The 24,752-nt window shown below is 48.5% G+C and overlaps 1 protein-coding gene across 1 annotated transcript in view; it reads right to left on the bottom strand.

Moving 5' to 3' along the window:
* Positions 1–596: 596 nt before the first annotated feature.
* The window catches only part of SLC67A1 (solute carrier family 67 member 1), a 62,338-nt gene continuing 38,182 nt past the window's right edge, over positions 597–24,752 (bottom strand). The window contains exons 8-11 of the mRNA XM_074884540.1: positions 19,478–19,578; positions 9,704–9,805; positions 5,958–6,078; positions 597–889 (exon numbers count right to left, since the gene is read on the bottom strand). Of these exons, the coding sequence (XP_074740641.1) occupies positions 702–889; positions 5,958–6,078; positions 9,704–9,805; positions 19,478–19,578 (512 nt within the window). The 3' untranslated portion in view covers positions 597–701. The remainder of the gene's footprint in view (positions 890–5,957; positions 6,079–9,703; positions 9,806–19,477; positions 19,579–24,752) is intronic.

A 24,752-nucleotide genomic window follows, 5' to 3' on the forward strand; every position in this document is an offset into this window, starting at 1 on the left:
GTAAGAGCAAGAGCGACTCAGAACAGGGGAAAAAAAAAAAAAACTGCCAGGAGGGTTGGTCCCTGTTTCTGGAAGCAGCAGGGAGACTCTGGCACTGCAGCGTGCTACGCTGGGGCTTTGCATCCTCCTTGCATGCTGCTGGCAGCTGCGCTGCCGCCCGCCGGGCTCGTGCAGAGGTAGGATTGCACGTGTTTGAGCTGTGGATGTAGCAAACCTTTGGCCACAGTGAAAGCCTTTGGCCTCCATCCCCCTCTAGCACAAGAACGCCAGGGGTGCATTTAATGCAGTAAAATGACACTCAAAAGCAGATGTGTTTTATCCTGATTTTCCTTGGTACCATTGCAGAGGAGGTGAAATAACAGGCTAAACCAGAGCAGAGGCACTGTCTCCTAATCCCCTTAGTTTCGGTGAATCCAGACAGGAATGCTGACTGACAACAGCTGAGGATCTGGAGCTATTGCCTGCAATGACAGCCACCACTGCAGGGGGGAACCTGATAGTTCCCGGGGTCCCGCGGCTGCCAGCTGCTCCAGCACAGCTCCAAGGCCTTTGCAAACTGAGCTGTCCTTAGAGGCAAATGTTGGTGAAATGCAAGGTATTGTTCAAATGGTTTTATTCCAGGTTTATGGAATCAAAAATAAAACTCAAGAACATCTTTATTTCATTGGAAAAAGTAAGGGGGTTCCTTTCTTGCAACTGAATTATTGGCTTTTCACCTCTCTCAGTGGGATTTTGTTCTTTAAGAGGTAAACAAACAAACCTATATTGACAACCAGCTGTAGATAACCAAAGGAGGAGACTCCAAATTGTTTGTATAAAACTCCACCGATGGTTGGGCCCACCGTCCGGGTCAAGGGTTGCACCGAGGCGCAAATCCCGAGCATGGTACCTAGGAGAGACAGCAGAGACGCGCAGGGTGAGAGCAAGTCTTGGGAGAGAAAAGCAGAGAAGAGCATGCGGGAACTCCTTCGTCCCTGATGGTGTTCCCCTGCGGTAGTAGCAAATCACTTCAAATAATCTCTTGCATTAATTTATAGAGGTCCAGTTAGGGTTTGTTAAGGCTAAGGACTCCTGGAGGCACTGGGACTAGTTTCCACCACGAGCCAGCTCAGCTCTTTACTGAGTGGTCCAGACGACCGTATCACTGCCCGAAAGGCAAGTCAGTGCTCACTGCTGCCTTCACCAGAGCCCAAGGATGCCTTTGGCCCCAGAAGCTGCTTCTCGACATCGCATCTAGCAGAGCTGGTAACTACTGCAGAGGGTTAGGACAGAGAGGTAATTTCTAGGCTTGTGTTTGAGACTTCTAAGCAAATCACACAGCTTCTTCCAGTATCATAATTACCCAAGAGGCCTCTATTTCACCCAAGCTGCTGCTATTGCTGTTTATTTGCTTGTGTGGGACAGAGGAACAGCTCTCGAGGGTTTAGCAGTAGCAAGAGGCTTAGGTCTAACTAGGTCTTTAAGAATAAATAAATAAAACCATAGATAAAGACTGAACCCCCCTTGAGATACTCCCCCACCTCCCTTGCAAAAAGAACGGATATTTCAATTTGGATGGAAATGCGAGTCCTTCTCCCGGCTGGGCCGGTTGCCCCTCCAGCAGCTCTCCCATTTGCATCATTAACAGGAACCCGGCGGACGGGGAAGCACCTCCAGTTTGGCAAAGGCAGGTTTCTTCCACACACAGACGGACAGCCAGGATGTCCCATGGGATGCAAAGCTGTCCCCCACACACCCTGCGTGCTCTTTGCCTTGCAGTTGCAGGATGGCTATCACAGTCAGGGGAGAAAAAATACCTGGCTGGCCAGAAAATCATTAGCCCCCAACACTGGGAGGAAGGGCAAGCTGGCAGCGTATGCAAGAAACTTCTGCCCTGCTCTAAAATTATATTTGCAGTCATTTTTTTTTAAACATCAGTATGATTATTTGGGCTGTTGGTATCAATTTTCCACCAAGACATGTGTTGAGGCATTGTCACGGCACAAGGCCAGCAGCATCTGGGAAGGATGAGGAGGATGCTGTCTTGCATGGAAGAAGATGTGGAGCCCAGTGCGATATTTAACGTGGGTAACCATGGGGAAATGATCCGTGGCTCTGAGAGAGAAGAGGCAGCCAGGTGTTAGCGCAATGCCGGCCAGCGACTGCTGGGCTTTTATCAGCATGCTTAAAATACTTGTGCAATGAGCCCAAGCCGAGGGCGTAGCCGTGTGGAGAGGGAAATCTCCCGGGAAGCGCTGCTGAGTGCTCCTCCCGCGCATGGGAACACAAAGGTGATGGGTGGGACCTCGCCTTGACCCTTTGCCAATGGGAACCATCCCACAACCACCAAACTTTCTGGGCAGGTTTTGCAATTATTTTTTCCCCTCTAGGTATTTGAATTAAACTAATTACTACATAAAATTGCCAAACTGGCTCTTATGATTGAGGAGGCACTTTTTTTCCTTTCCTTTTTTTTTTTTTTTTCCAGAGCAGAAATCCATCCTCTTAAAAGGCTGGGCTCTCCCTCTGCACTTCTCCAACACGTTGCTGAGAAAGATAATTTCTGTTTAATGGGCTTAAATTAGATCCCTCGTGTCAGACGCCCTCGAGCTTTGGGACACTGTAAATCTCAGCTCTGCAGCGTGGTTCTAGCTCTGTTGCAAATCTGCGCATGTGCTGGATCTCATTTAAGGCAAGACCTTTAACTGGGACAAGTCACCATCTCAGCAGAAATATTCCTGCATCACTTTGTGCAGCTCTGCCAACGCACATGCTCACCTTCTTCAGCACGGATATCCCACTTTCTACACCTTCCCTGCCTTTTTTCCTCCCTCCTGAGCTTTTTTCCCCCTTTTCCCATACTTGGCTCCCGGCTGGGAGCCCATCCTCCCCTCCCGCCCCAGCCCTCCTCTCCTCCCGCAGGTTTCAGGGTTGGGTGCTGGCAGCTCCCCAAGCCGGGCGGCTCCATCCCTCCTCCCACCCTCCGCTGTGCCGGGCGCCCCGGCTCAACCTCCTTTCCAGCTCACATCCTGTTGCCGCGCTCAGATGATGGTGCTGGCCCAGATCAGCCACATGCCCGCGGGCAATCGCAGGGCCTGATTTAATGATTAGGTCATCGCACCAGCGGCTGCCTTCGAACCAGCAAAGCCTGAGCAAAGCTGGGGGGTTCAGTGTGCCCAGCCCTGCCTGGCTGCAAGCTCTCCTCCTAAGGTTTTGTGTCTGATGTGCAAATAAAATCAGGAAACGTGGGCTCATTACGCAAGAAGGCTCTGCTGGGCTTCCTCCCTCCCTCCCCCAAGGGTGGGGGGCTCTGTGCAGAAACAAGACCTCCATTCTCGGGGAGGGACCAGCATTGACAAGGAGTGCTTGTGCAGATGCAAGTCCCCCTGGGCTCGGGGCTTCCCTCCCACTGGCTCGCACGCCCAGCTGAACAGCATGTGCACGTGGGGCAGAATTTTCCCTTCCTGCCTTTGAAGATGAGGAGAGGGGAAAAAAAATATCAAAGGGAAACGAATGAAATCATTTCCGCTATCTTCACTTCAGTGCAAAGCCTCAGCCATAAGCAAAGAGCAAGTGGTAAACTCATCAGCCTTAGTAAGAAGTGACCTTGGATCGCTCCTGAAAGCAGGATGATGGGTGCAAGGGATGGTGCCAGCCTATGTCCCACTGTTCCCTTTCCAAGACACCTATTTAAAAGGCAAGTATAGGTGACTCAGTGTCTAGCAAGGGTGGACAGGTTATCCTCCTGCAACGCCCCATCCGTTCCAGCCCCATGATGAGACAGACACTAGAGCTCATCCCAAATTCCAGCTCCTCGGAAAGCCTCTCCCTGGCCCAAAGAAAAACCTCCATGGGCTCTTCTGGCCCCAGGCTGGCAAAAACATCAGGAAAAGACAGCAGCAAAGCTCAAAAGTGGTGTTTCCAAAGGCAAAAAGCTCAATGTGTGATTTCCTTGCATTAGCTAAAAGTTGTTGCAAGCTAGCGCTCAGGTTTTTGACGCAGTAAGGCTTTTTCATAAAGCCAGATTTCCACGCTCTTAGAAAAGCAGGGATTTCTAACACGCCACTGAAATGCTCGCTTTACAGAGCCGGTCTCAGGCTCGCATAGGAAGGAGCAGCCTCTTAGCTGCTGTACGGGTGGAGCAGCCGTTGCGGGGTGCCACCCACGGCCAGAGACGGATGGCAGGCATTTTAATAGCCGCATTTCTCTGCGAGACACCCACGCCGTCACTGCCGCAGCTGCTGCAGAGAGGCAGCTTGTCGGCTCTGCTGTGTCAGGCATTCCTGCCTTCGTCCCAGCCCCTGCCCGGGTGCGTCCAAAGCAAGCACAAAACCATCAGATGCCTCTTCCCTCGGAAACGTTGCAAGGAGAAAGCACAGCTTGAAAGGCGAGGGCCAGGGAGGGGCAGTGGATACAAGGTTTTCCCCCAGCGCCACCATTCTCCGTGCCAGCAGCATCCTTCCTTGGCATGCTCAGTTTCAAGCCAACCGTAACTCTGCAATTTGTAGCAGCACTTGGTATGGCATCAGTCCAGGATGGATGGGCAGAAGAAAACCCTGGAGAGCCCATGGCTCCCTGTTGTACCGCCACCCCCTCCTGACCATCTGCACCACCCCACGAGCTGCCTCCATCCTGCCCTGCCGTGCGGAGACCATCCGCCCCGCTGAGGTGCAGGCTGACCTAACAACATACGCAAGCAGGGAGCAGGATGAGGCAACTAAACCCATTTTCCTCTCTGACCGAAGCTTGCCTCCGGTCTTTAAAAGCCAAGCAATGCTCCGGTTTTCCTCACAAAGCCCCTTTGAGAAGAGCTTGGATGAATTCCAGCTTGGCTGTATGTCCCAAAGCTGCTTGCTGCCCTTCCCCCTGGCTCTCCCTCCCTGAACATTGCTCCAACTCATGAAACAGCAGATTTTCTTCCCGGACGAGTGGAGGAGCTGAGACATCCCCAGTCCTCACCTCCCCAAGAACTAAGTGGTCCTACCAGGTAGAAGTATCGCTCTCAGAAATCGCAGGCTCCCACCATTTGCAGGAGATGTGGTGGTCAGCTCTAAAATAAACTACTGAAGTGACATTTTAAAAAGCTCTTAATCCAGAAGCATCTCAAAAGTGCTTTATAAACTTCACTAATGGGCTGTGCAAACTATAACTCCCATTCTCGGTAGGGTCTGTGCCGAGGTATCTGCTCAGACAGCTGCTGGGAAGATGAAGGGTGCAGGCTGGCACCCCAAAAAGACTCAGCTAAAGCAGAGACACTCTCGGGTACCTGGTGAATGCAGCTCTGGGAGAAAATCCTGAAAGAGCTTGAGCAAAATACACCAAATTGAGTTAAATAAGCTCCATCCTGGGACAAACTTAGCAAGGCTCCCGTGACAGTGACGTAGGTATATTTCCTTCATTGACAGAACTAAAAACCCAGGTATAAAGATTTGTGTGCATTTCAGCCACCTTGTAAAGAGAAATACAGTAACTCTTTGACTGAAACATGTCCAGAATGTAGAGAGGGGGGCAATTACTGCATCCGGCAAAGCATGTTTCCAAAGGGTGATCCAGAACACCCTCCTGACATGCCCTAAGTTAAAAGGTGTGAATGAGCAGCCCTCTCAGTCACGGTGGAAAAGTAGTTGTTTGGGCTTTTTTAACATATCTTGGCTTCCCATGGAAAGGAGAGTTTGGGAGAGCTTTCCCTTACTGTGCCCACCACTATGGATGTCAGCAGGTGGCACAGGCCCAGGAGCACTGGGTCACGGGATGCTTGCTCAATGTTGTTCAAGCTCATCCTGTATTAGCAACACTGGTTCCTGTTCATCTGCTCTGCTGACGCCCATCGCACGCAACTGCCCAGCCAGATCTGCTGGGGAATTGGGCGTTTGCCATGAATGTGCCCCAGAATTCGATAGCAGTGGTGTGAGCTGGGAAGCACCTGATGGAGTCAAAAATGAGAAAAGACCAGTCTGATCTTTCTTGATGAGTCTTACCAGTGTCAGAGGAGGGGACAGCCTTGGTGAGGATGCTGTCGGTGATGGTGCCCAGCATGCTGAAGGCGAACACCAGTGGCACCGCAATGATGCAGTAGTGCCACACGGTCCTCATCAGGGCCTAAGGGACAGGACACACCAGACCACAGATCATTAGAGAGCACAAGCAGTGACTTTGTGCAAAGTAACAACCTAGAAAAACATCACAAGTCAAACCCATGACTTGGGTAGATTGTGGGAGCCACAGCTGATACATGACAGTGTGGCCTTGGCCATTGCAGGGTCTTTCATAGCCCACCATTTGTCTGCAGTGAATTATTCCAAGCACGTGGAGCAAATAGCAAATGATACCCTACAATGTGGCAGCACGTTTCTCTGGCACTGCTGTGGGTATTTTTAGTGTCTGGGAATTAGTGATGTCCCTGCACCCTTCCCCCTGTCTTCTGTCTCTTGTCCAACTCCTGGGGAAACGTTGAACAGCAGATGCATGTGGTGTACTTCAGGAAGCCTCCATTACTTATACAAAACAGCCTAGAGAAGGTATTTCAGTTCATTATCATAAATAATTAAAACTAAACTGAGCTTGTCAAAATAAATGAGTGCCGTGCATTATGTAACGCTGTACCTTTGGGATTTCTAATCCTGTTCTGCTGCTTCCTTGCTAATAGATTCACTGAATTCGGTAATCTGGAATAGGTCTTCTGGCCATAAATGCACATTAGCGAGCATAATTAGTGAGAGTAATGATTTTGTTATTGCACATATTCTTAGTGGAGACATCCCTCCAGCTGTTTAATATTGAAACAATAGCAGTGAGGCTCCCTAAGCCGTGGGGCTAAAGCGGCTCTCGGCTCATTCACAAGCCCTGCTGGTCAAATGAATGGATATCTCTGGGACATGGAAAGGAAATTCCCCCTTTCTTGCAAGTCTCTTGCCCTCACCCATGTCTCAAGGTGTGTTATTGTGGCTGGAAAAATTTCTATTACTGGTTTAGCCAGAAGTTTCATTCTCTGGGGTTCTCTCTCCTACGATCTGGTCCCTGCCTCTTGGCTACAGAAGATGGAGAAGCCCAGAGACATTTCTCACTAATGACTTGGAAATATTGAGGTTTATTCCTAATTCCCCTCTAGAGTCACACAGAACCAGGTTTCTCTCCTTGGAGGGGCTCTTTGCCTAAGTTTTGGTTAAGATCTAGGCACTTCTGATTAAGGAACCAGACAACAAAGACAGAGGAACAGGTATTCACTACATAAACAGACGGAGGGAGAATAATTCCTTGCTAGGGCAAATGTCATTGCAGGACAACATTGCAGAGCTTGTAGGAAAAAACAGCTTTAACCCCCAATGCTTTGTATGAATTCCCTCATGGGCTGAAGCAAGTGGGCAGAAAAGAGCAGAGTCATGTCTGTACCTCCTGTAAAACCAGGGGAAATGGCTCCTCTCTGCCCTGGGACTCAGAAGAGACTGAGCCAGGCAGAGCCCAGTCTCTGCTACACCTCAGCTGCTGGGTAGGTAGGACCCTTTTTGACCTGAGCAGATCTGAAGGCATTTTTTAAGGTGAGGGAGACAGAACCAGGAGTTTCAGCAGACAGGCTCAAAACACAAACGCCTGGGAAATGCAGGCAGCAAGGCAGGATGAGGCACAGCCATACCTTCAGACAAAGAGAAAAAACTTCCCCATTGCAACCGCCAAGCCCTCCTACGCTCCTGCCCACATGCTCCCGCCTTGCATCTGCAGATCAGACACTAGCTCTCCCCTCCTCTCCTTTTCCAGGTGTTATTGCCGAGCTCCCAGTCCACCCCTTCCCTTCTCCAGCAGTCGGTTGCTGGGAACATCCTGCATCCTCTTCCCAGGATTTCTGCTTTGGGGAGGAGATCTGCTTCATTTGGAGGCCAGATGCAGCAAGGGCACAGTGGGCGGGATGCTCCTCCACCGGTGGCTGTGCAGGATTAAAAGCTTTGTGCATTAATCTCTGCATTTGGGCCCTGCTGCTGTGATGGCACTCATCCCCACCGAGACAGAAAGCCACCCCAGAAACGGATGTTTGCTCAGCAGCCGCTTGAACAGAGTTCTTTTTAATAAGGCGTCCCCAGCGAAGAGGATTGCAGCTGCGTTTGCCTATGAATAGTTCTCGTGGGAAGTCATTGCTGACCCTTGTCCCCAGGCCCGTGCTGTCAGGATGTCCACAGCCCTCCGGGCTTGGTGTAATTGCCAACTCTAAAACCATTTCCCTTCCCGGCTCCCCTTCCCGCGCAGGCGATGTGAGTCTCCCCGTGCTAGGGCATTAGCCACTGCAAGCCGGGCTGCCCCATGTGTCCCTCTGCTGCCTTTCTCTCCTACCTCCAGCCACCTCCAGCCTTCCCTCTCAGTGAGACCTCAGCGCACAAAAACTATTTACTCCATGTTGCTCCTCTGCCTGATTGCCATGGGACCGGGCTTGAGCACGGGGAGCCAGCCCCAGCGGCACTCTGCCCTGCACCCAGTTGGGGATGCTCAGGTCCCACCTAATTGCTCCCACCCACTACCAAAAAACAATGGCGAGACCTTCAAAGCCCTTCCCGAGCCATGCTCAGAAGCACCAAGCCCTGTGCAGATGTCCCATGCTAAGGGGGCACATCGATGGCAGCCAAACCCACGTGACACCAGCTGGGACAGACCCTTCCTGAGCATCCTACCACCCAGCAGCATCTCTGTGAGCCCCAAAATCCCAGAGAAGGTGACCACGCTCCATCTGCAGAGCTAACCCTTCATCAACATCCATCCTCGCTTCCCAGCCTCATCTCAGACACATGGTTTAGCCTCAGATTAGCTAAGGTGTGTAGGTGCCTCATCTCATCTGTGTAGCTGGGAACAACGAGCCTCAGTACCCTCCAGGATTTGGCCCTGACCTCCCCGTGGCTGCAGCATGGTTGTGGGAATGGCACCCATCCTATCCGTGCTGGCAAGAGCAGCAGCGTCCCAGCAGCAAGGCTTGAGGCCAAATCCTGCAGGGAATGTCAAAAGGCCGACGCAGCCCGACCATCTTTTGGGCCCATCTCACTGACAGGGACTGGTGTGCACCCTTCCTCCATCCCTGTGGCCTGGGCAGAACTATCAGTTGGCTGAACGTGGCTTATCTGAGCAAACAGGATTACTGGCAGAGCTGCCTACGTCAACTTGGTTTTCTAATTACCGCTTGAGATTGGTATCAACTGTCGACCATGAAGACACAACCAGCGCTGGGTAACATCACTTATCCCAAAATGGAGGAACAAAATTATTGCCTTGCTGCCTCCTTCCCCAAAGAGTCTCAGCTTGGGGGAATTAGGCAAACATAAGGCCCCAGAAGAAGAACACACAACCTGCGCTGTCTCACAGCAGGGTACAACCTACAAGGATTTTCCTCCCCTTAATCTTCATTTACTTTCTGGGTAGTTCAGGAAATGCAGCTGCTGACAAGACCAAGGGCAGGATTTCTATGCAAAGCCAGTGACTCAGGAGGGACTTAACAAGTTTCTGTGATAGATTAATTTTTTTTTTAAATCCCCATAACTATTACTCACACATCTCGCTATTATTGGGCACAGTGCTTACGCTGAGCGCAGCTGTTTGCGCAGAGGCCCAGGAGAGCTGGTTTCCCTTCTGAGGACCACCCAGCAAAGCCAGTGGTGGCATTTCAAGGGGCAGAACTTGCAGCCAGGTCTCATGGACCTTGTGCTGCTGCGTTATTAAAAGGCACCGTGGATGATTTCCTGCCGAGCCGTACCATGCCAAGGCCCACGCCGGCGAAGACGAAGACGCTGAGCCTGAGCAGGGTCCTCTCGGTGCAGTTGTTAGTGAGTTTTCCAATGACCAGACCCTGGACAACCTGGGAAAGAAGCACACGAGTACCATTAAGCCCAATACATAACAATTCAAAGAAGTTCAAAAGAGAATTTCTACAGTGCTTCAAGCAAATGAAAGGCAGCAAATAGGTTATTCCCTCGTGTTTTTTTGAGAAAAAGGGACCTCCCTGACACAGTAAATGGCTGGAAGACATGATCCATTATGGAAAGCATTTTGCATCCTAAGGCTAGATCCATCCTGTCAGCTGAAAGTCTACTCGGGGTGCATGGCTGAGTTTACCATCACTGCCTACTCACCAGCGGTGACTGAAACTTTCTAAATACACTTGCAGATACAAATGAATTTTTCTAACTTGTGATGTTTTTGTGAAATACATTTAATACTAAGCTCTTCATTCTTGGCAAGTCCTTCCAAAGGAAAACTGTACATTTATGTGCAGAGGAGGAAAATGCCTCCTGTACCTTCTCTTGCCATTATTTGAAACTATAAATATACAAATTGGGTGGTTCATCCTTTTTAGGCAGGAAACAAGTACGACGGAGATGCTAATACCCAGCCCCAGCAGTATGCGCAGACATGCGGGATGGGAAACTGGTTTTACAGATTTTACATAAAAACTGAGGGAGAGGGTAAGGGAAGGAGAAGCAAAAAATTTAAATCCCAGGAAGTATTTGACTTTTCCAGCACTTTGCAGAGAAAAGATTCCCTCTTTTGTTTCTTTGTTCAGCATCTCCTGTACTTCAGGTGATGCTGGCCCAAATGGACATGAGAGGACAGAGGCTGGAAGAGATCACTGTGAAAATGAAGCCTGACTGACTGCATTTCAGGGGAGGGTCAGATAGGAATCTACCAAGTTTTCCCTGCCTTGAAAGGGTTTGTTTGATCCAAGCCAAAACCCCTCTGACTTGAAAGAAGAGCTCTAGTTCAAAATGCTTTGTTTGGCAGGATGGCTTCGTTTCAGTAGCAGTCCATCCTGGAGAAAACCTCGCTGCTCTGCTTGGACCTGCAATGACACTAAGCCACGCTCAACCTTGCTGTGAAACCCAAACTCAACTGAAAGGACATGAGTGCAAAATAAATAAGAAAGTAAGTTAAAAGAAAGGAAATGTTAATCTATGACAAACAGTCCAGAAAAAGCAATTTAATTACTTAAAATTAAAAAAAAGTAAAAAGCAAATAGCAATAGAGTGAAAATAAAGCTAACATTAAGAACAATAGCTACAAATTGAATATATTTCCAACAAGCTACAACTTAATGGAAAACATAAAAATTCGACCCTTTGCTTTGCTTCAGAGCACAAGCTATTTTGGACAGGAGGGCACATCACACCAAGTAGACATTTTAGTCCCCAGTAAACACTTTTCCTGCCTCCTTTTTGTCCCTGTCCCCACCCTTGGGCAGGGCTTGAGAGCTTGCCTGACATGTGCCCAGCCACACGTGACGGTAGCACAGGCCCCATGTGTCTCTCCTGGGTCGTGTCACCTGCTGAGAGACCTCGGGGACACTGGTGGACGATGCATGGGGTGACCTGAGTCATCCCGGCTGAAAGCCCTGCCGCGGACACAGGAGGAGGCTGATACCAGCCCTGGCAGCTCCTACTTGGGGGGTGGGTGGAGAAGCCGCTGAGTAACACTTCATTAAGCTGAGTGCTCCTAAAACGAAGAATCGTCATTAACTTTTTGCAGCTTCCCAGTTGCTCCTGCCAGCTCACCCTGGTTGGGGCTGTGCTGAGTCACATGGGACAGGGGCTGAACCCCATCACAGGGCATGGCTTGACTCAGTGGTGGCATCACCTGAACCCCAGTTTGGTTCTGCTGAGGCACTGGAGGAAAGGAAACGTTTCTCAATTTGCCCAGACTTGAATGGCATATGTAATTGGGATACACCATGCAGGCACAGCCCGGTCCCTGCCCTTCCTTGAGTCATTGGGGTATATCATCAGCAACGTCCCAGAGCAGCCCTGTCTGATGGCCGTGGGAGTGGCATACCCAAAAACATCTCCATCACTACACACGAGCACCTAAGCGCAGGCAAAAAGAACCGCTGCAGCAAAGCCAGGCTCTGAGCAGGCAGGATCTGGAGACATGCAGACTGGGCTGTCCCCGGAGTAAGTGGGGCAGAGGGACAGTCCTTGTGTTAAGGCTGGCATTCAGCACGGGCTTCCCCATCACTCAGACTGTGGCAATACAAGCGTGAGGTAAAACACCACTGCTGAACCAACTAACTCAGCGATGGGACTTTTTCCAAGGGCAAGTGTCAGCCCAAGTCACCTGCTTTCCCTTTGGGGCTGAGCAGCCATGCTTGGGTTATACAGACTGTAGCCTCCCCACTGGTTATGTGGGCTGCCTGCCTCCCTCCCCAGAATGGTCATTGCCAATCCAGCCATGAGTCCCAGGCAGGCAAGGCCCATCATCTTGATTTTGGACACAGCACCTTGATTTAGGTACTGGGTAATGTTTCCACCCACCAGGAGCTCCGACCTCACTTCCAGTCTGAATTTACACCTGAAAACCCATTATTTCCAGCCTGCAATTTTCCCTGGGTGCACAATCCCCAGGTTTGCATGAGCAGCCTGCACAGGCACATTCAGGAAGGAGGAAGAAAAAGGTGGTTCATGTGCGCGCTCTCATGTAAGGGTTTGGATGTGTGCTGCCATGGCCTGGGTGTAGCAGGGGCATGCCAGATGACTTGGCCATCGCCTCTCCCATGGACAAGTATGGGTGGCACTGACAATGCGATTTATCCTTATTTTTATTCCTGCTGGCATGTTCTGGGCTTTTCCCTTGCACATAACCTCCCCTTGAGATCGACTGCGATGGGCCTTCCCCTCCTGCACTTCGCTTTGCCTGGATGGTGCTTGCCTTTGTAACCTGACCTCCTTTGAAGTCGGGGAAGAGCCAGTGTACCTGGCTGGAATGCCTTCTGTCATCAATAAACAAAAGAGAGAGGAAATTGTTTGCAAGTGAAATAACAGGCACTGCCTGTGGCTATGTACACATGTCACAGGAAAAACCAACTCATCTTTTTTTTCCCTCCCCTCATCCTTCTTTAAAGGCAAATAAGTCTCGCAATAAATGCATAAGAACAGCCAAATCTCTCCTTGTCGTTCTGCTGGATTTGCCAAACTGGGGATTTGTTACACTAGTTCAGCTGACCATGCAGAAAAATACTCTCTAGATCTATCGCTGTATTAGATTTCTGGGAGGGCAGCAGCTCCCATTTGCTCAGAAGAGAAAATTACCCATTTTATTGTTAACCTCATTTCAGGCATCCCTTGCAGGATGGAAAAGATTGTTGCTGTTTGAAGATTTAAAGTGCTAGCTTTTAGAAAACTTTTGAAGAGTGAAGCTTTTGGAAGACTTTTGAACAGTGCTGCATGGAGCTGCTGCTGAGCAGGACTGGCACCTGCAAGTATCTAACCTCATTGGTGGAGGTTAGAGGAGTTATGCAGATGCTTGGTTGGTCCTCCACGCTCAGCGGACGCAGGAGTGTTTCTACAGATTCTTCCATCAGCACTGATTGAAAGCTTGACAGAGTCCAGCAACAAAATAAATTCCCTTTCACCCAACAGCCTGGAAATGAAAAGACATGAGAAGGTCGGAGAGGCAGGCGCAGCAGGTCAGATAAGCTGGTACAGCCTAGCAGAGAAGATGCAGGGCCCCATCCCTAGCGCAGATAGCATGATTCACATCAGAGGCAGCCTCCCACGCACCGGACCCGTATCTCTCGCCTTTGAACTTGTGCCCAGCTGGCGGTTCCCAGGGTGAGCACAGCGCGGCTGGGTGGGACACGCGGGTGGGCACGGGCTGGGGCGGACCATGGCGGGCAACAAAAATCATGAGGCTTTTCAGCACGGGCTGAAGGTGGTGTAAAACCTTAGGCAGGGGAAAAGGGAGTTGTTTTACTGACACGGCGATGCCAGAAAGCGCTTGAGAAGTAGTTCAGGTCTTGCAGAGGAGCAGGAGGGTGGTGGGACTGGAAAGAGAGCTGATGGTGAGGACCAAACTGCTGAAGGCAGCACTCTGCCAAACAGGGGGAAGAGGACCATGTGTTTTGCAAACTCCAGCCTAATCACTTTCTTTCCCCCTCCAACCCGCCCCCCTCCACAGATTTAAATCCTTCAAAGCGAGGAAACTGGAGAACTTTCTGTTTGTTGTTGCAAGGTCCTTTCACCAGTGGGTTTTCCCCCTAGGCATACCTGGCTGTAATTAAATCCCTGGCTCTTTAATCATCTCTTTTGCTGTGCAGGGGAAAAAAAAAAAGCAAGAGGGACAGACTGGTGATAAGATGATATGCAATGTAAATCTCTCCTCCAGGAATCTCTCTCATCTTTTCAGGATCACTCCGTACCAACTTGTCCCTCCAGAAGCTGCACAGCTAGAGGTGGAGTTTGTATAACAATACAAATTTAAACACAGTAAATAGAACAGATGTCTTATGATTTCTTGATCCTCAGGGTTATAAATATCTACCCCTTTGTCCCACCCAGAGTTTTTGTTTGGTGCATTTTGCTTTGTTTTTTGGGAGAAAAAGTTCTTAAAGGAAAGCTTCCCCCACCCCCTCCCGTGGTTTGAAATCCAAGCATCAGATGTGACTTTAGATACCAACCAGGGACTCCAGGTATTTCACTTGCCTAATCCTCCAGCAGCATTTTCCAAGCCAGTTACTACACTGGAGGTTCTCCATGCTATTGCGCTTACAACTCCAAAAAAAAAGCCAGAGCCTAGGCCAGCTTCTGCCCATTATGCAAAGTTAAATTATTTTAAATTATTATGAAATTCATTATTCTCTGTAGGGAGATTGAAAGGCATCTCACACTCCAGGCATTCACTATGAGGGAAACTGTTTGCATGGCTTCTGAGATGAGAGGACTCTGGAAGCCCAGCCCCGGAGGACAGAGGGATTGTGTCCCTGACGGGCTCTAACACCTCTTGCCTGGAAACCCACCAGCGATGAGGTAAAGATGCTTCAAACACGTCATGAGGAAGGGAATTGCTGCAACGCAAGACGCCCAGCGCAGAGGTACCCCTCCTGCTGTCTGCCTTCCTCTACTTATTTCATTATCTCCCACCTGACTCCTCCTCCTTGACTTACACTGGCACAGTCCCAGCTCATCAGACAGCCCCACGCTATCAGGGTGCTTCAAGTAACACTGCAGAGCCCTGGGTTGCTCGAATTACCCCCCACTTGCTATTTTCACTTCCCCATCAGCCCACTCCAGCCTTGATCATACTCACTTTTCTAATCAATGACTTTGTTTCCTCATCAGACATCTCTTTGTCCCAATGCTATGACACTGCCTTCCCACACACCCTTCTCTGACCTTGTTTGGCTCTGTCCCGACCCAGAAGTGAGCCACCTTCCCACCCTCACTGCACTTAACTTTCCAATATCCTCTGCTGTTAGATGATGATCTTTGCCTAACCACAAACAGTAAATTGGTGCCAGCTCCTGGGCCAGTGCTTCATCCAGAAGGCTGGAAAGCTCCCATTCCCTGTGGACAGGTACTCCCATGGGAAATTTTACAACAACACATCAGCAGATATATTACTTTGGGCCACTCAGGTCTCCACAAAACAGGTTGGGAGCAGCAGCAAGGCAACCCATGTCCCTCCATGCAGGGTACAAATGGCAGCAAACGCTGGGGTGAAGGGTGACCATGCTGTGAGCAGCCAACTCGGCAAAGGCAGGAGGATGCTGAGGATGACCCATGCCATGAGCGGTGGTCATTGGTGCTACGTGCATGGCATTGCCGAGCCGCTTCACCGCTAGCAAGTGCCATGAACTGTTCCCATGTGGACAGAGCTGATGTGCATCAAGGGAGCAACCACGAGAGGTGCTCAGGGGAGCAGCCAGCCAAAGCCCATGAGGCTCCCAGGCTCCAAAAGCCAGCCCTGAATCCTCCTTCCAAACCCACAGGGATCCTCTCAGGCTGGGCATGGGGCACCCCTCCAAATGTTGGGGTCCTGGGGGTCATAAAGTGACAAGACAGGACCAAGCATGATGAGCTGAGGCTGAGGAGCTCCTGATGGGATCCCTCAGGAGGGCTGCTTGAATTAGCAGGGTGGCTAACGTCCTCCATCTGCAAAGGTGGCAAATGCCTCGCCTCCTGTGGGGTTGGTGTTTCTGTGCTGATCTCCCCACTCAAAGAGCTGTTTGAGATACCAATGACAAAGTACTTGAGTTGCCTACTTAAAATTAAGTGGACTGACCCAAGGCCATTCAAAATCTTCTCTCTAGGTGCTCTGCAGCTGGCTTAAACGGGAGGTGTGGTGAGAAACAGAGATGTTTACAGTGCATTGGCTGCTTCTCACCACAGTAGGTTAAATGAGGCTGAGAAGCTGAAAAATTAGGCTAAACAATTGGAGCATAATATCCTTGGGGTGAGAGAGAAAAGTGGGAAGAGACCATCACTATTCGAGTCATCCTGGGGTTGGTGATTCGGCTGGGAAAGGGGGTGCAACATCACCTTTTGTGCAAGAGGAAGATGTTTGTTTTGAGACTATTTAATTTTAAAACTAGAAAATACAGTAACACAAAGAAATAATATTACTAAAAATTGCCAGGAATTGGCAGACCAAATTGGCTTTTGTCAGCGTATGACTTTTGGAGAAGAGTTGAGTAAACGGTTCAGCTAAGCCTTGCTTGCAACTCTGAAGCTGCTCAGTGCATGCAACGTGTGCTGGGAGCAGGTAAGACCCTGGGATGCAGTGCTGAGTGCATCAGCTGGATGTGCTGTGCAATCGCCCAGGCCCTGTGCTCAGTGTCTACAGGGAGGTTTAAAGTAAACAGGACATGGTTCGATTCTTATTTTCCTCTTCATTTCTGTGGTGTCCTCTCCCATCTATAAGAGTCCTTAAGCATGACCCATTTTCAAGTCCAGGGAGAGATGCAAATACAGGGGACGTGCTTCCTCTAACAGGAGGGCTCAGAGCAAGTCCAGGAGAATGGGAAAACCTTCACAATGTTTTATGGAAAGGCAAACTAGGGAATGAGAAATCAAAGCTGAGGATCTGGTTGATGAAATTCATTGAAAAGGACATTATATTCCTTATGAATAAAGCTATAATTTACTCAGTGAAGTGGGAAAGACAGTCAGCAGATATTAATCACCATTTACCCATCCAGACTGGTGGAATTTGCTTGCACCTTCATCTGCATTTATATCTCCAGCAGTATCAATTCACCGTACAGCAGAAACAAACGCATCTGAAATGCCAGTTTAGGCAACATGAAGGCACACAAGCAGCTGTGGGGCTCGGCAGGACAGAGCCAGCACACGTCGCATTTGCTGCATGCATCTTCCACTGGAGGAACCCCAATAGAAAGCAGCTGTAAAATGTTAACCCCATCAATAGCTGAAAGAGGTATCTGGGTGGTTCTAGCCAGAGACCTGATCTGAAAGTAAAGACACCAATTCTTATGTTTGACAATAATTTAAAAGCCACACGGTGAGAGTATTGTTTGGACCAGTTGAGGATCTGGTCCTGCATAAGCCAGAGCAGAGCTTGGAACTGCCAGTAATAAAGTGGAAAGAACAAGCAACAAAGCAGAAAGCAGTGTTCTGCGAGCTCTCGGGCGAGATGGCTTTGTTGCCACCAGGACTCAGGAGTCCTGGACTTTAAAAAACATAAAGCATTTTTTTTCCCTTTCCTTTTTGGTGTTCTGACAGCAAACCCCAATTCCCCATCACGAAGAAGAGAAGTTTGTATCCTATGATCCCTTCGCTCCTATATTTCTGATGTCCAGAGTCGTGCGCTGTAGAATATGTGTAGCAACACGGACAGAAACTGCACTGATAGGTGAAAGAAAACTGCCTGGCTGACAGAAGCTAGTTTCTGTGTCAAATGTCTCAAGGCAAAGCAGATGCTGCACCAGAGCCTGTAGGCCACTGCTGGGTTAGAGTGTGGTAATAGGTATGGTCGGCCTCTTAGGGATGAAACCCTGTGACTATGGGAAGGGTCAGGTCCCTGGTTAGCACTGACGTTGATTATTTGTTAGGAAGCAGAGTGAATGCTATAGTTCCCATATCTTTCAGGGCTGTATCTATATGTAGGGCACACCAGTACAGCAGCACAGGTAACCTTATCTACAGTAGTTTCAACCAAACTAACCTGGGAAACAATAGCAGTGAAGACAGACAGATATCCCAGACGTAACAGCAGTGTCCTGAAGACAGATACCCCGGACCTAACAGCAGCATCCAAGCTCCATCCAGCAACACGAAGCCACTCCTGCCAGACTGTACAAGTGCTATTGCTGCCCACGTTACCTGGCTCAAAACAAGCACACCACAGCCATGCTGCACCCCTAAATTTGATTTCAGTATAGACACATATAACAGGGATTTAACTGATACGTCTAAGTTAAGAGCACAGTCGTTGGGGAGTCCCTCTACATTCAAAGGGGTAAGAAGATATTGGAAGGTGACTCAGACCCTCTAAAACCTGAGTGACTCTTGTAGATCCTGGTCTAGAAGGCAGCATACAAAGACTAACATAGGGAAAGCCTCTGTTAGCAGTGGAGTTTGGGTCAGAAGAGCGCCTTGGAAAGCAGCGGCTGATCACCCCACTTGTCACACCGTTTCCATGCTGTGGAGCAGCAAACTGGTTTTCTTTCCAATGAGAGTGGATAGGAGAGCGCATCCAGCTGGTAGCAGATGTTGAGCTCACAGGACCAAGAGACAGCTAGTCCAAAGCCACCCTCCCAGAACAGACATGGCACAGCCAGTTTGGTCTGCAGACACCACTTGCTGATGTACAGCCACGCTCGTCAGCCGCTCTACCAAGGTGCCCAGATTTGGTGAGACCAGGACAGAGCCCAAGTGACTGGCAACACCGTGTCAAATCCAAATCACAAGGGAAGGAACTAAACCTCCCATTTCCCAGATGAGAAGCTCCCCCAGATCCCACAGGAACTCTGCGGCAATGCCCAGGAAATGAAGTCGGCTTTAAAAACAAGACCACCCTCTTTCAGGATATTGCTTAACTTGCATTCCTACCTTGGGGCTTGCTTATAACCATCTGTTGCTCTTTCTGCAAAATTATTAGCCTCTTCCTCCAAAAAGAACATTCTGCTATAACACAACACCTTATTTTTTTGGCCCTGTGACTGCCTAATTCAGCTAACTTTACTCTTTTACCCATTTTGGTAGTCTCCTAACCGTGATACATTGCCCACCTTTTTGTTTGCATTTGTTTGGTTGGGATTTTTTTTGTTGTTTGGAAAGTACAAGCTTGCTGTGCTTGTTTCCATGCAGCAGAAACAAGTCCTTCCTCTACACTGAATGGACCTCTGAAAACGACAGTAAGATCATTTACTCACATAAATTTACAGGGTGCTACTAACTAAGGGTAAATTAGCTAACCCGCACCAGGGAAAATCTCAGTCAAGACACTTCAGCTTCAATGTAAGTTTTGTAGCAAAAACCAGGACAATAAGTCAGTCCAAGGAAATTTTAGCTTCACAGCTTAAAAAGGGACAAGGGGAAGAAAGCTTTCAGGACATTACTTGCTGATTCCTTCTCATTTCAAGAAACAGAATAAATTTGGATCACTTCTATGTTTTGAAGCCACGTGCCACATGGCAGAGCTAGGATTTGCCTGTCAATATTACACCTGGATTTGGAAGACTACGTGTGAAAAAGCAAATTAAATAGCAGTGTGGCGAGAGGGGGACCTCCACTTCACTTACCATTTGAAGGACACCAAAATATGACATCAGGTATCCAGACTCCACTGCTTCCAAGCCAAAGAAATCCATAGAGATGATGGAAAACATAATCAGGAACAAACCTAGAGGGAGGGTTAATGAAAAACATACATCAATATACTTGCACTGCATATAGTGGCCCAGACCCTGCTCCCAGTCACCCCCAGTATGAGTCAGTAGCTCTCCCTGGGGTTGCCAGGACTGGATATAAACATGAGCAGAATCCTATTCAAAGTCAATGTAGTAATTTAATCTTTAAATGTTAACTTTTTTATCCCACTTACTTTCATCTTTAAATAATGTGACTATGTAGGCTGTAGATTCAGCTGTTTATTATAAACTGGTAAATATTTGTATCACTGAAGCCAGACTAACCATTAAGACAGCGAGAAAACATTTGTTCAGACAAGACTGTAACCATAAAAATAATCTGATTGGATTCCTCGCCTTTTTGCCTGACTTTAGATTTTCACCATGGGGAACAGCCCAGTGACATCAGCCTAAATACAGAGGTTTCACTGCACACCTTGGCAATGACGCTGGTGGCACGTGAAATATCTCTTGTGTGGACCAATAGCTGTGTCAACACAAGCAGTCAGGAAAGTATGGACTGAAACAGCACAGGCTGGGTCTGCTTTTCAATTAAGGCAATTTCTGGAAAGCGTAACGGAAAATGCCCACTCACTTAAGCTCACATGAAAATACAATAGTGTGCGTTTTCCCCACCACCAAACATACACAAATAGAGACACGTGTACACATGCTCCCATCATACACAAAGAGCCATCAAATTAAAAATATTATGACAAAACATTGCTCTCAAAGAGCGGTATGGGCTAGGAGGCTGCTGCCTCCCCCAGTGTCGTGTGCACCTCAGATGGACCAAGACAGTAGGAAATTGGGGCTCTCTGCGTGTGAACAACCCCACAACATGCCCATTGGAGACCACTGATCCTTCTGGGGAGAGGAGAAGAGGGCAGAGGACCTTTAGGGGTCCTACCCTTCCTTGTAGTATCCTCTGAAGTGCAAAGACGGGGTAAATAGGGAGCTGCACTCCTCTCCTTCCTGAAGAAAACAGAGCCCAGGAGGCAATGTGTGAGGACTGAGAAAACAGCTTGTGGCCTGGCAAAGTGAGTCACTAATCCCATGGCATGGGAACGATTTGCTGGCATTTCCTGGAAGTGTGAGGAGAGTGATCCCAAATTGCTGACTAAAACGCCGTGGAGGACTTGCACCTTTACAAACCAGCACAACTGCACCCCATCCAGCAACCCAACGGCGCCGCTACCAGCGGAGCACCTGCAGCAACGAGGACCTCCCTCCAAGCATCCCAAGCCTTTGCCTGGAGGGAGCACCACCCTCCCACCCCAGGACCTGCCACAGAGCCTTCCTGAACCCCACCGGAGACATCTCTTCCCCCCTTTAATGGGGATCACTGCACCCCAGCTGGCCCCATGGTGTTGGGGGAGAGGGATGGATGCAGGAAGAGTGTCCTGCTCTGCTACTCTCCGGATATTTGGAGAAGGTGCTGGGGAGCTGGGGCTCATGAAGATTTATGGCTTCACCACACCCCTCTGCGGAGAGCACCCCATCCTTATCCAGTTTCTTTGAAATCGCTCTTAGCTCACGCCAGCTTAAGGTAACATGCAAATAACAGTATTTACTCACAACAGCCAAACCAGGCAACAGAGTTGCACGTGTTTATAAAAGGCACACGTGAAGAAATGAAAGAAAAACCACACTTTGTTTCACTTGCAGGAAGATTAGATCGAAGAGGGTGCTTGCCCTTCATCCTGCTACCCTGCTGCAGGTACCACCTAGGAGGGGCTCGACCTTCCTACATACCTGATGCTTCTTCCTGGTACCACACGCCAGCTTCTACAGCTCCTCTCCCCTTTGAAGTCCCTCATCGAGTTAAGGCAGATTTGGATTTTTCTTCTCCAAATGAGCTGCTTGCTTTTGGAGCAGGGGGATAGGCTGTGCTCTTTAATTAGCATTACACACTGCATAGCTGCCCTGGAGATCATCTCCTCTGTTGATAGGTGTCCCCTGCATGGTCACTTAAAGCTACTTGGACAAGGGAGACCCCCTTGCCTCCCCTTCTTTGAGCAACTAAGAGGCTCTCTGCCACTGTCAACACATTTCTTGGTGAAACCCACAAGGTGAGCTCCAGATTGAACTCAAAAGATTTTACTCTCATTGGAACAAGCATTCCTTACAAAGATTTCAGCAGGTCCCATCTGGGTAGGCTGCAGGTCAGCTGAGTGCAGCCACAGGAGGAATATACCCTTGCTGGGGTGGTGTGTCCCCAGGCTCTTCTGGGGACACCGAAACCTCATGCAGAAGCTGCCCAGATAAGCCTCAATTCACACTGCAAGGCTCAGGTTTTCAACATGAAAAAAAATGGAAAATGGCAAAAACCACCCTCAGAAATGTCACTTTTTTTTAAAGGGGTCTAAATAAGGGGCAAACCCCTTAGAAAACCTGGCACCAGTGGCATGAGTAACTAGGGTGATGCAGCAGAAGGCAGGTAAATGGTTTGCAGGATGTGGTAAAGACAAGGAAAAGCACCAAGGAGACACAGGAGTGCTAACTATATTTTCAGAAAAAAAGATATGACATTTCTAAAAGCAGCCCGTGGCTTTGGAGGGCCAGCTTAGCAATCCTTACCGAGAGTGGTGTGAGAAGGCGAGCACAGACTCTGGGAGCCCGTCTCAGTCCTCCTACATTGGACTGCAAATGTGACGGGTAGCAGAGCCCTAGAGCTCACTGCAAAATCCTGTTCCACATGTGAAAGAAAGTCCTTTTAAAAATGGGACACAGGTGCTAAAGCAATAATATTAAAACCAGGTTTTCCAAAGGGATTTAAGCAGCCAAAGATTCATACAAGCAGCTATTTATCAGTATTTTCAAGGCCCTGGTGATTTCTGGTCAGTAAGAGGTATGGTTTGACATTTTTATCCTGGTGTTTTCTTTTTCTGTCTCTTATCTACCACAATGCAATGAGTCTCTCTTTTCCCAGGTCAGCTGAGAATGTAATTCAGTCATGCTGGAGGAGTCTGCCACCCATCCATCCCCTGGCAGCTACCCTCCTGCAAGATGCACAGAGCCCATGTCTCTGCTTTTATGCAACACAGGGAGGAGGATCCCAGCCCTGCAGCCCTCCCGGGGAGGCTCTTTCAGTCTCAAACAAGCTAATTTTAGACAACAATGAGATCCATAAGGAACAGAAGGTTTTCTTCTGTGTATATCACAAACTTGTTTACAAAGTAAATAGAGAACGGTCTGTAATTTGGGTGATCTAATTAATTATACAGTTGCAGCCTGGAGATGAAAGGTAAATGAGCTCATGAGGAGCTCAGCCTCCGCTGTGAGCTGCAGAGAAGTAGGTGAATGCCAAATCCCCTTTCAGCTGCCATCCTATGGTCAGCCACCTGAAATGAAGAGCAACCTGCAAAGAGAAGTCGCTAGGATTTTAATCACTTCTCACTGTACTGCAAGTGCTATACTTGTGGCAGGAATGCCCCAAGTGAACCTATTCCTATGTTTAAGAAAATACTCCCAGCCATTTCAGTAACAGACTATCAGCCCATGTCCTGCCTTAAATCTCAGCTTCACTGTCTACATCCTCTTTGCTTAGAAGTTCCCTTGCAGTTTTGGACTGGAGATGTTTATTTTTGTTGGGTGTGCATTTTTGCTGTGCATGGGAAAAGAAGAATGTCTTCAGCAACAGGGAGGAATTTGCATTTCAGCAGGGATGACTAAAACAAAGTGCATCTTGCCTGGCCTTTGGAAAAAGGAGAGCACGCAGGAAATTACCATGCAGATTGCATATGGATGCGGTCTCAGGCATTTTTAAACAGAGAAATGAATGCTACTTTAAGATGAGAAATAAGCCAGAATCAGCAAAGAAAACCCTCTTAAAACATTGCTTGACTGTCTCATTCTGTGAAATGCTGTCATTTTATAAACACTTTTAAACATATAGTTTTAAAAGTTTAGTTTCAATAGTGCACAAAAAAGTGCACAAAAAAGTGCACCATTAGGGCAAGCCAGCAGTCCATCAAGACTGTATCATGCCTCCAGTGGTGCAGGTAGGACCAGCTGGCATTACTGATCTCAGCCAGTGCCAACTACACACAAAAATAAAAAAAAAACAACCAGAAATCCTTTACTTCCCTGAATGTTATTCTACAGCTCCAGTCAGACTTGTTCCCCCAGAGCCTCAGCAAGGAACAACAGATGAACCTGGCCAAGCCCAGAAATGCCATCTCCTTTTGATTCAGCCACTCTGCACAGCCAAATCGACTCATTTGTAAACTGAATTTACAGTTTACAAATTAGAATTTAATTTGTAAATGATATTTCACATTATTTAAACTTCAAGGGCTTCTCCAGATGCAGATGAATAGAAAAAAGATGCAAAGTATAAAAGCTAAGGTGTCTTAAATCCTCTCTTAGGATCCCTGTTTGGAAGGGAAGCGCCTTAGTTTGTTCAGATGCATGATGTGCACGTGTTTTGATGCGCACAAAATTAAATCCTTGAAACCATAATTAAGAGAAACTGTATTTCTAGGTTTGACTGGGAAAAGAGCCATGGAGGCTCTCTGTGTGGAAGGGCAGAGAACATCACCCCGTCCTTACACCACCACTAACAAGGCTGACAAACTGGCTTGTCTCTAGACGAGCAGGGGGGGAAAGAAGCTAGAGGGTAGGCAAAATTAAAGATTATTAAATTGTGGCCAAGGATATGTATAACCAGGCAAATTGGGAGACATGACCGTGCCAGGACAGCAACTGACTCAAAGGGAGCAGGGAAACAGGCAGGTTTGGGATGCGTTTGAGGTAGCAGCACGTTCCTACCTATGACACAAAAAAATGAACAGAATACATAAATAAGAGAACAAACAGCATCATCAATGTGCAAGGGAATAAACATGCTGTGGCTCCCCTGCATGCAGCCAACAGAGCAGCCGCAGCCTCTCATCCAGCAACCATTTTCAGTTGTTGGGGAAAAGGTTAGGGTACACATACCCCTTAAAGTCATTAAAATCAGGAAGGACCTCAGTGTTTCTGGCAGGGTACAAATGATTTCCCTCTGCTCTGAAGAGGTTACAGCCTAAATAGAAATGACAGACAAGAGGAAAAAACATTTGCAGCTAGGGGGATGGAGTAGAGAGATTAAGCGATTTGCCAAAAGTCACAGAAGCAGCCTGTGACAAGTAGTCTGTTTTACATTAAGTTCCAGGGGTTTGAC

Source organism: Strix uralensis, chromosome 15 (assembly GCF_047716275.1).
Source record: "Strix uralensis isolate ZFMK-TIS-50842 chromosome 15, bStrUra1, whole genome shotgun sequence".
Taxonomy (NCBI): domain Eukaryota; kingdom Metazoa; phylum Chordata; class Aves; order Strigiformes; family Strigidae; genus Strix; species Strix uralensis.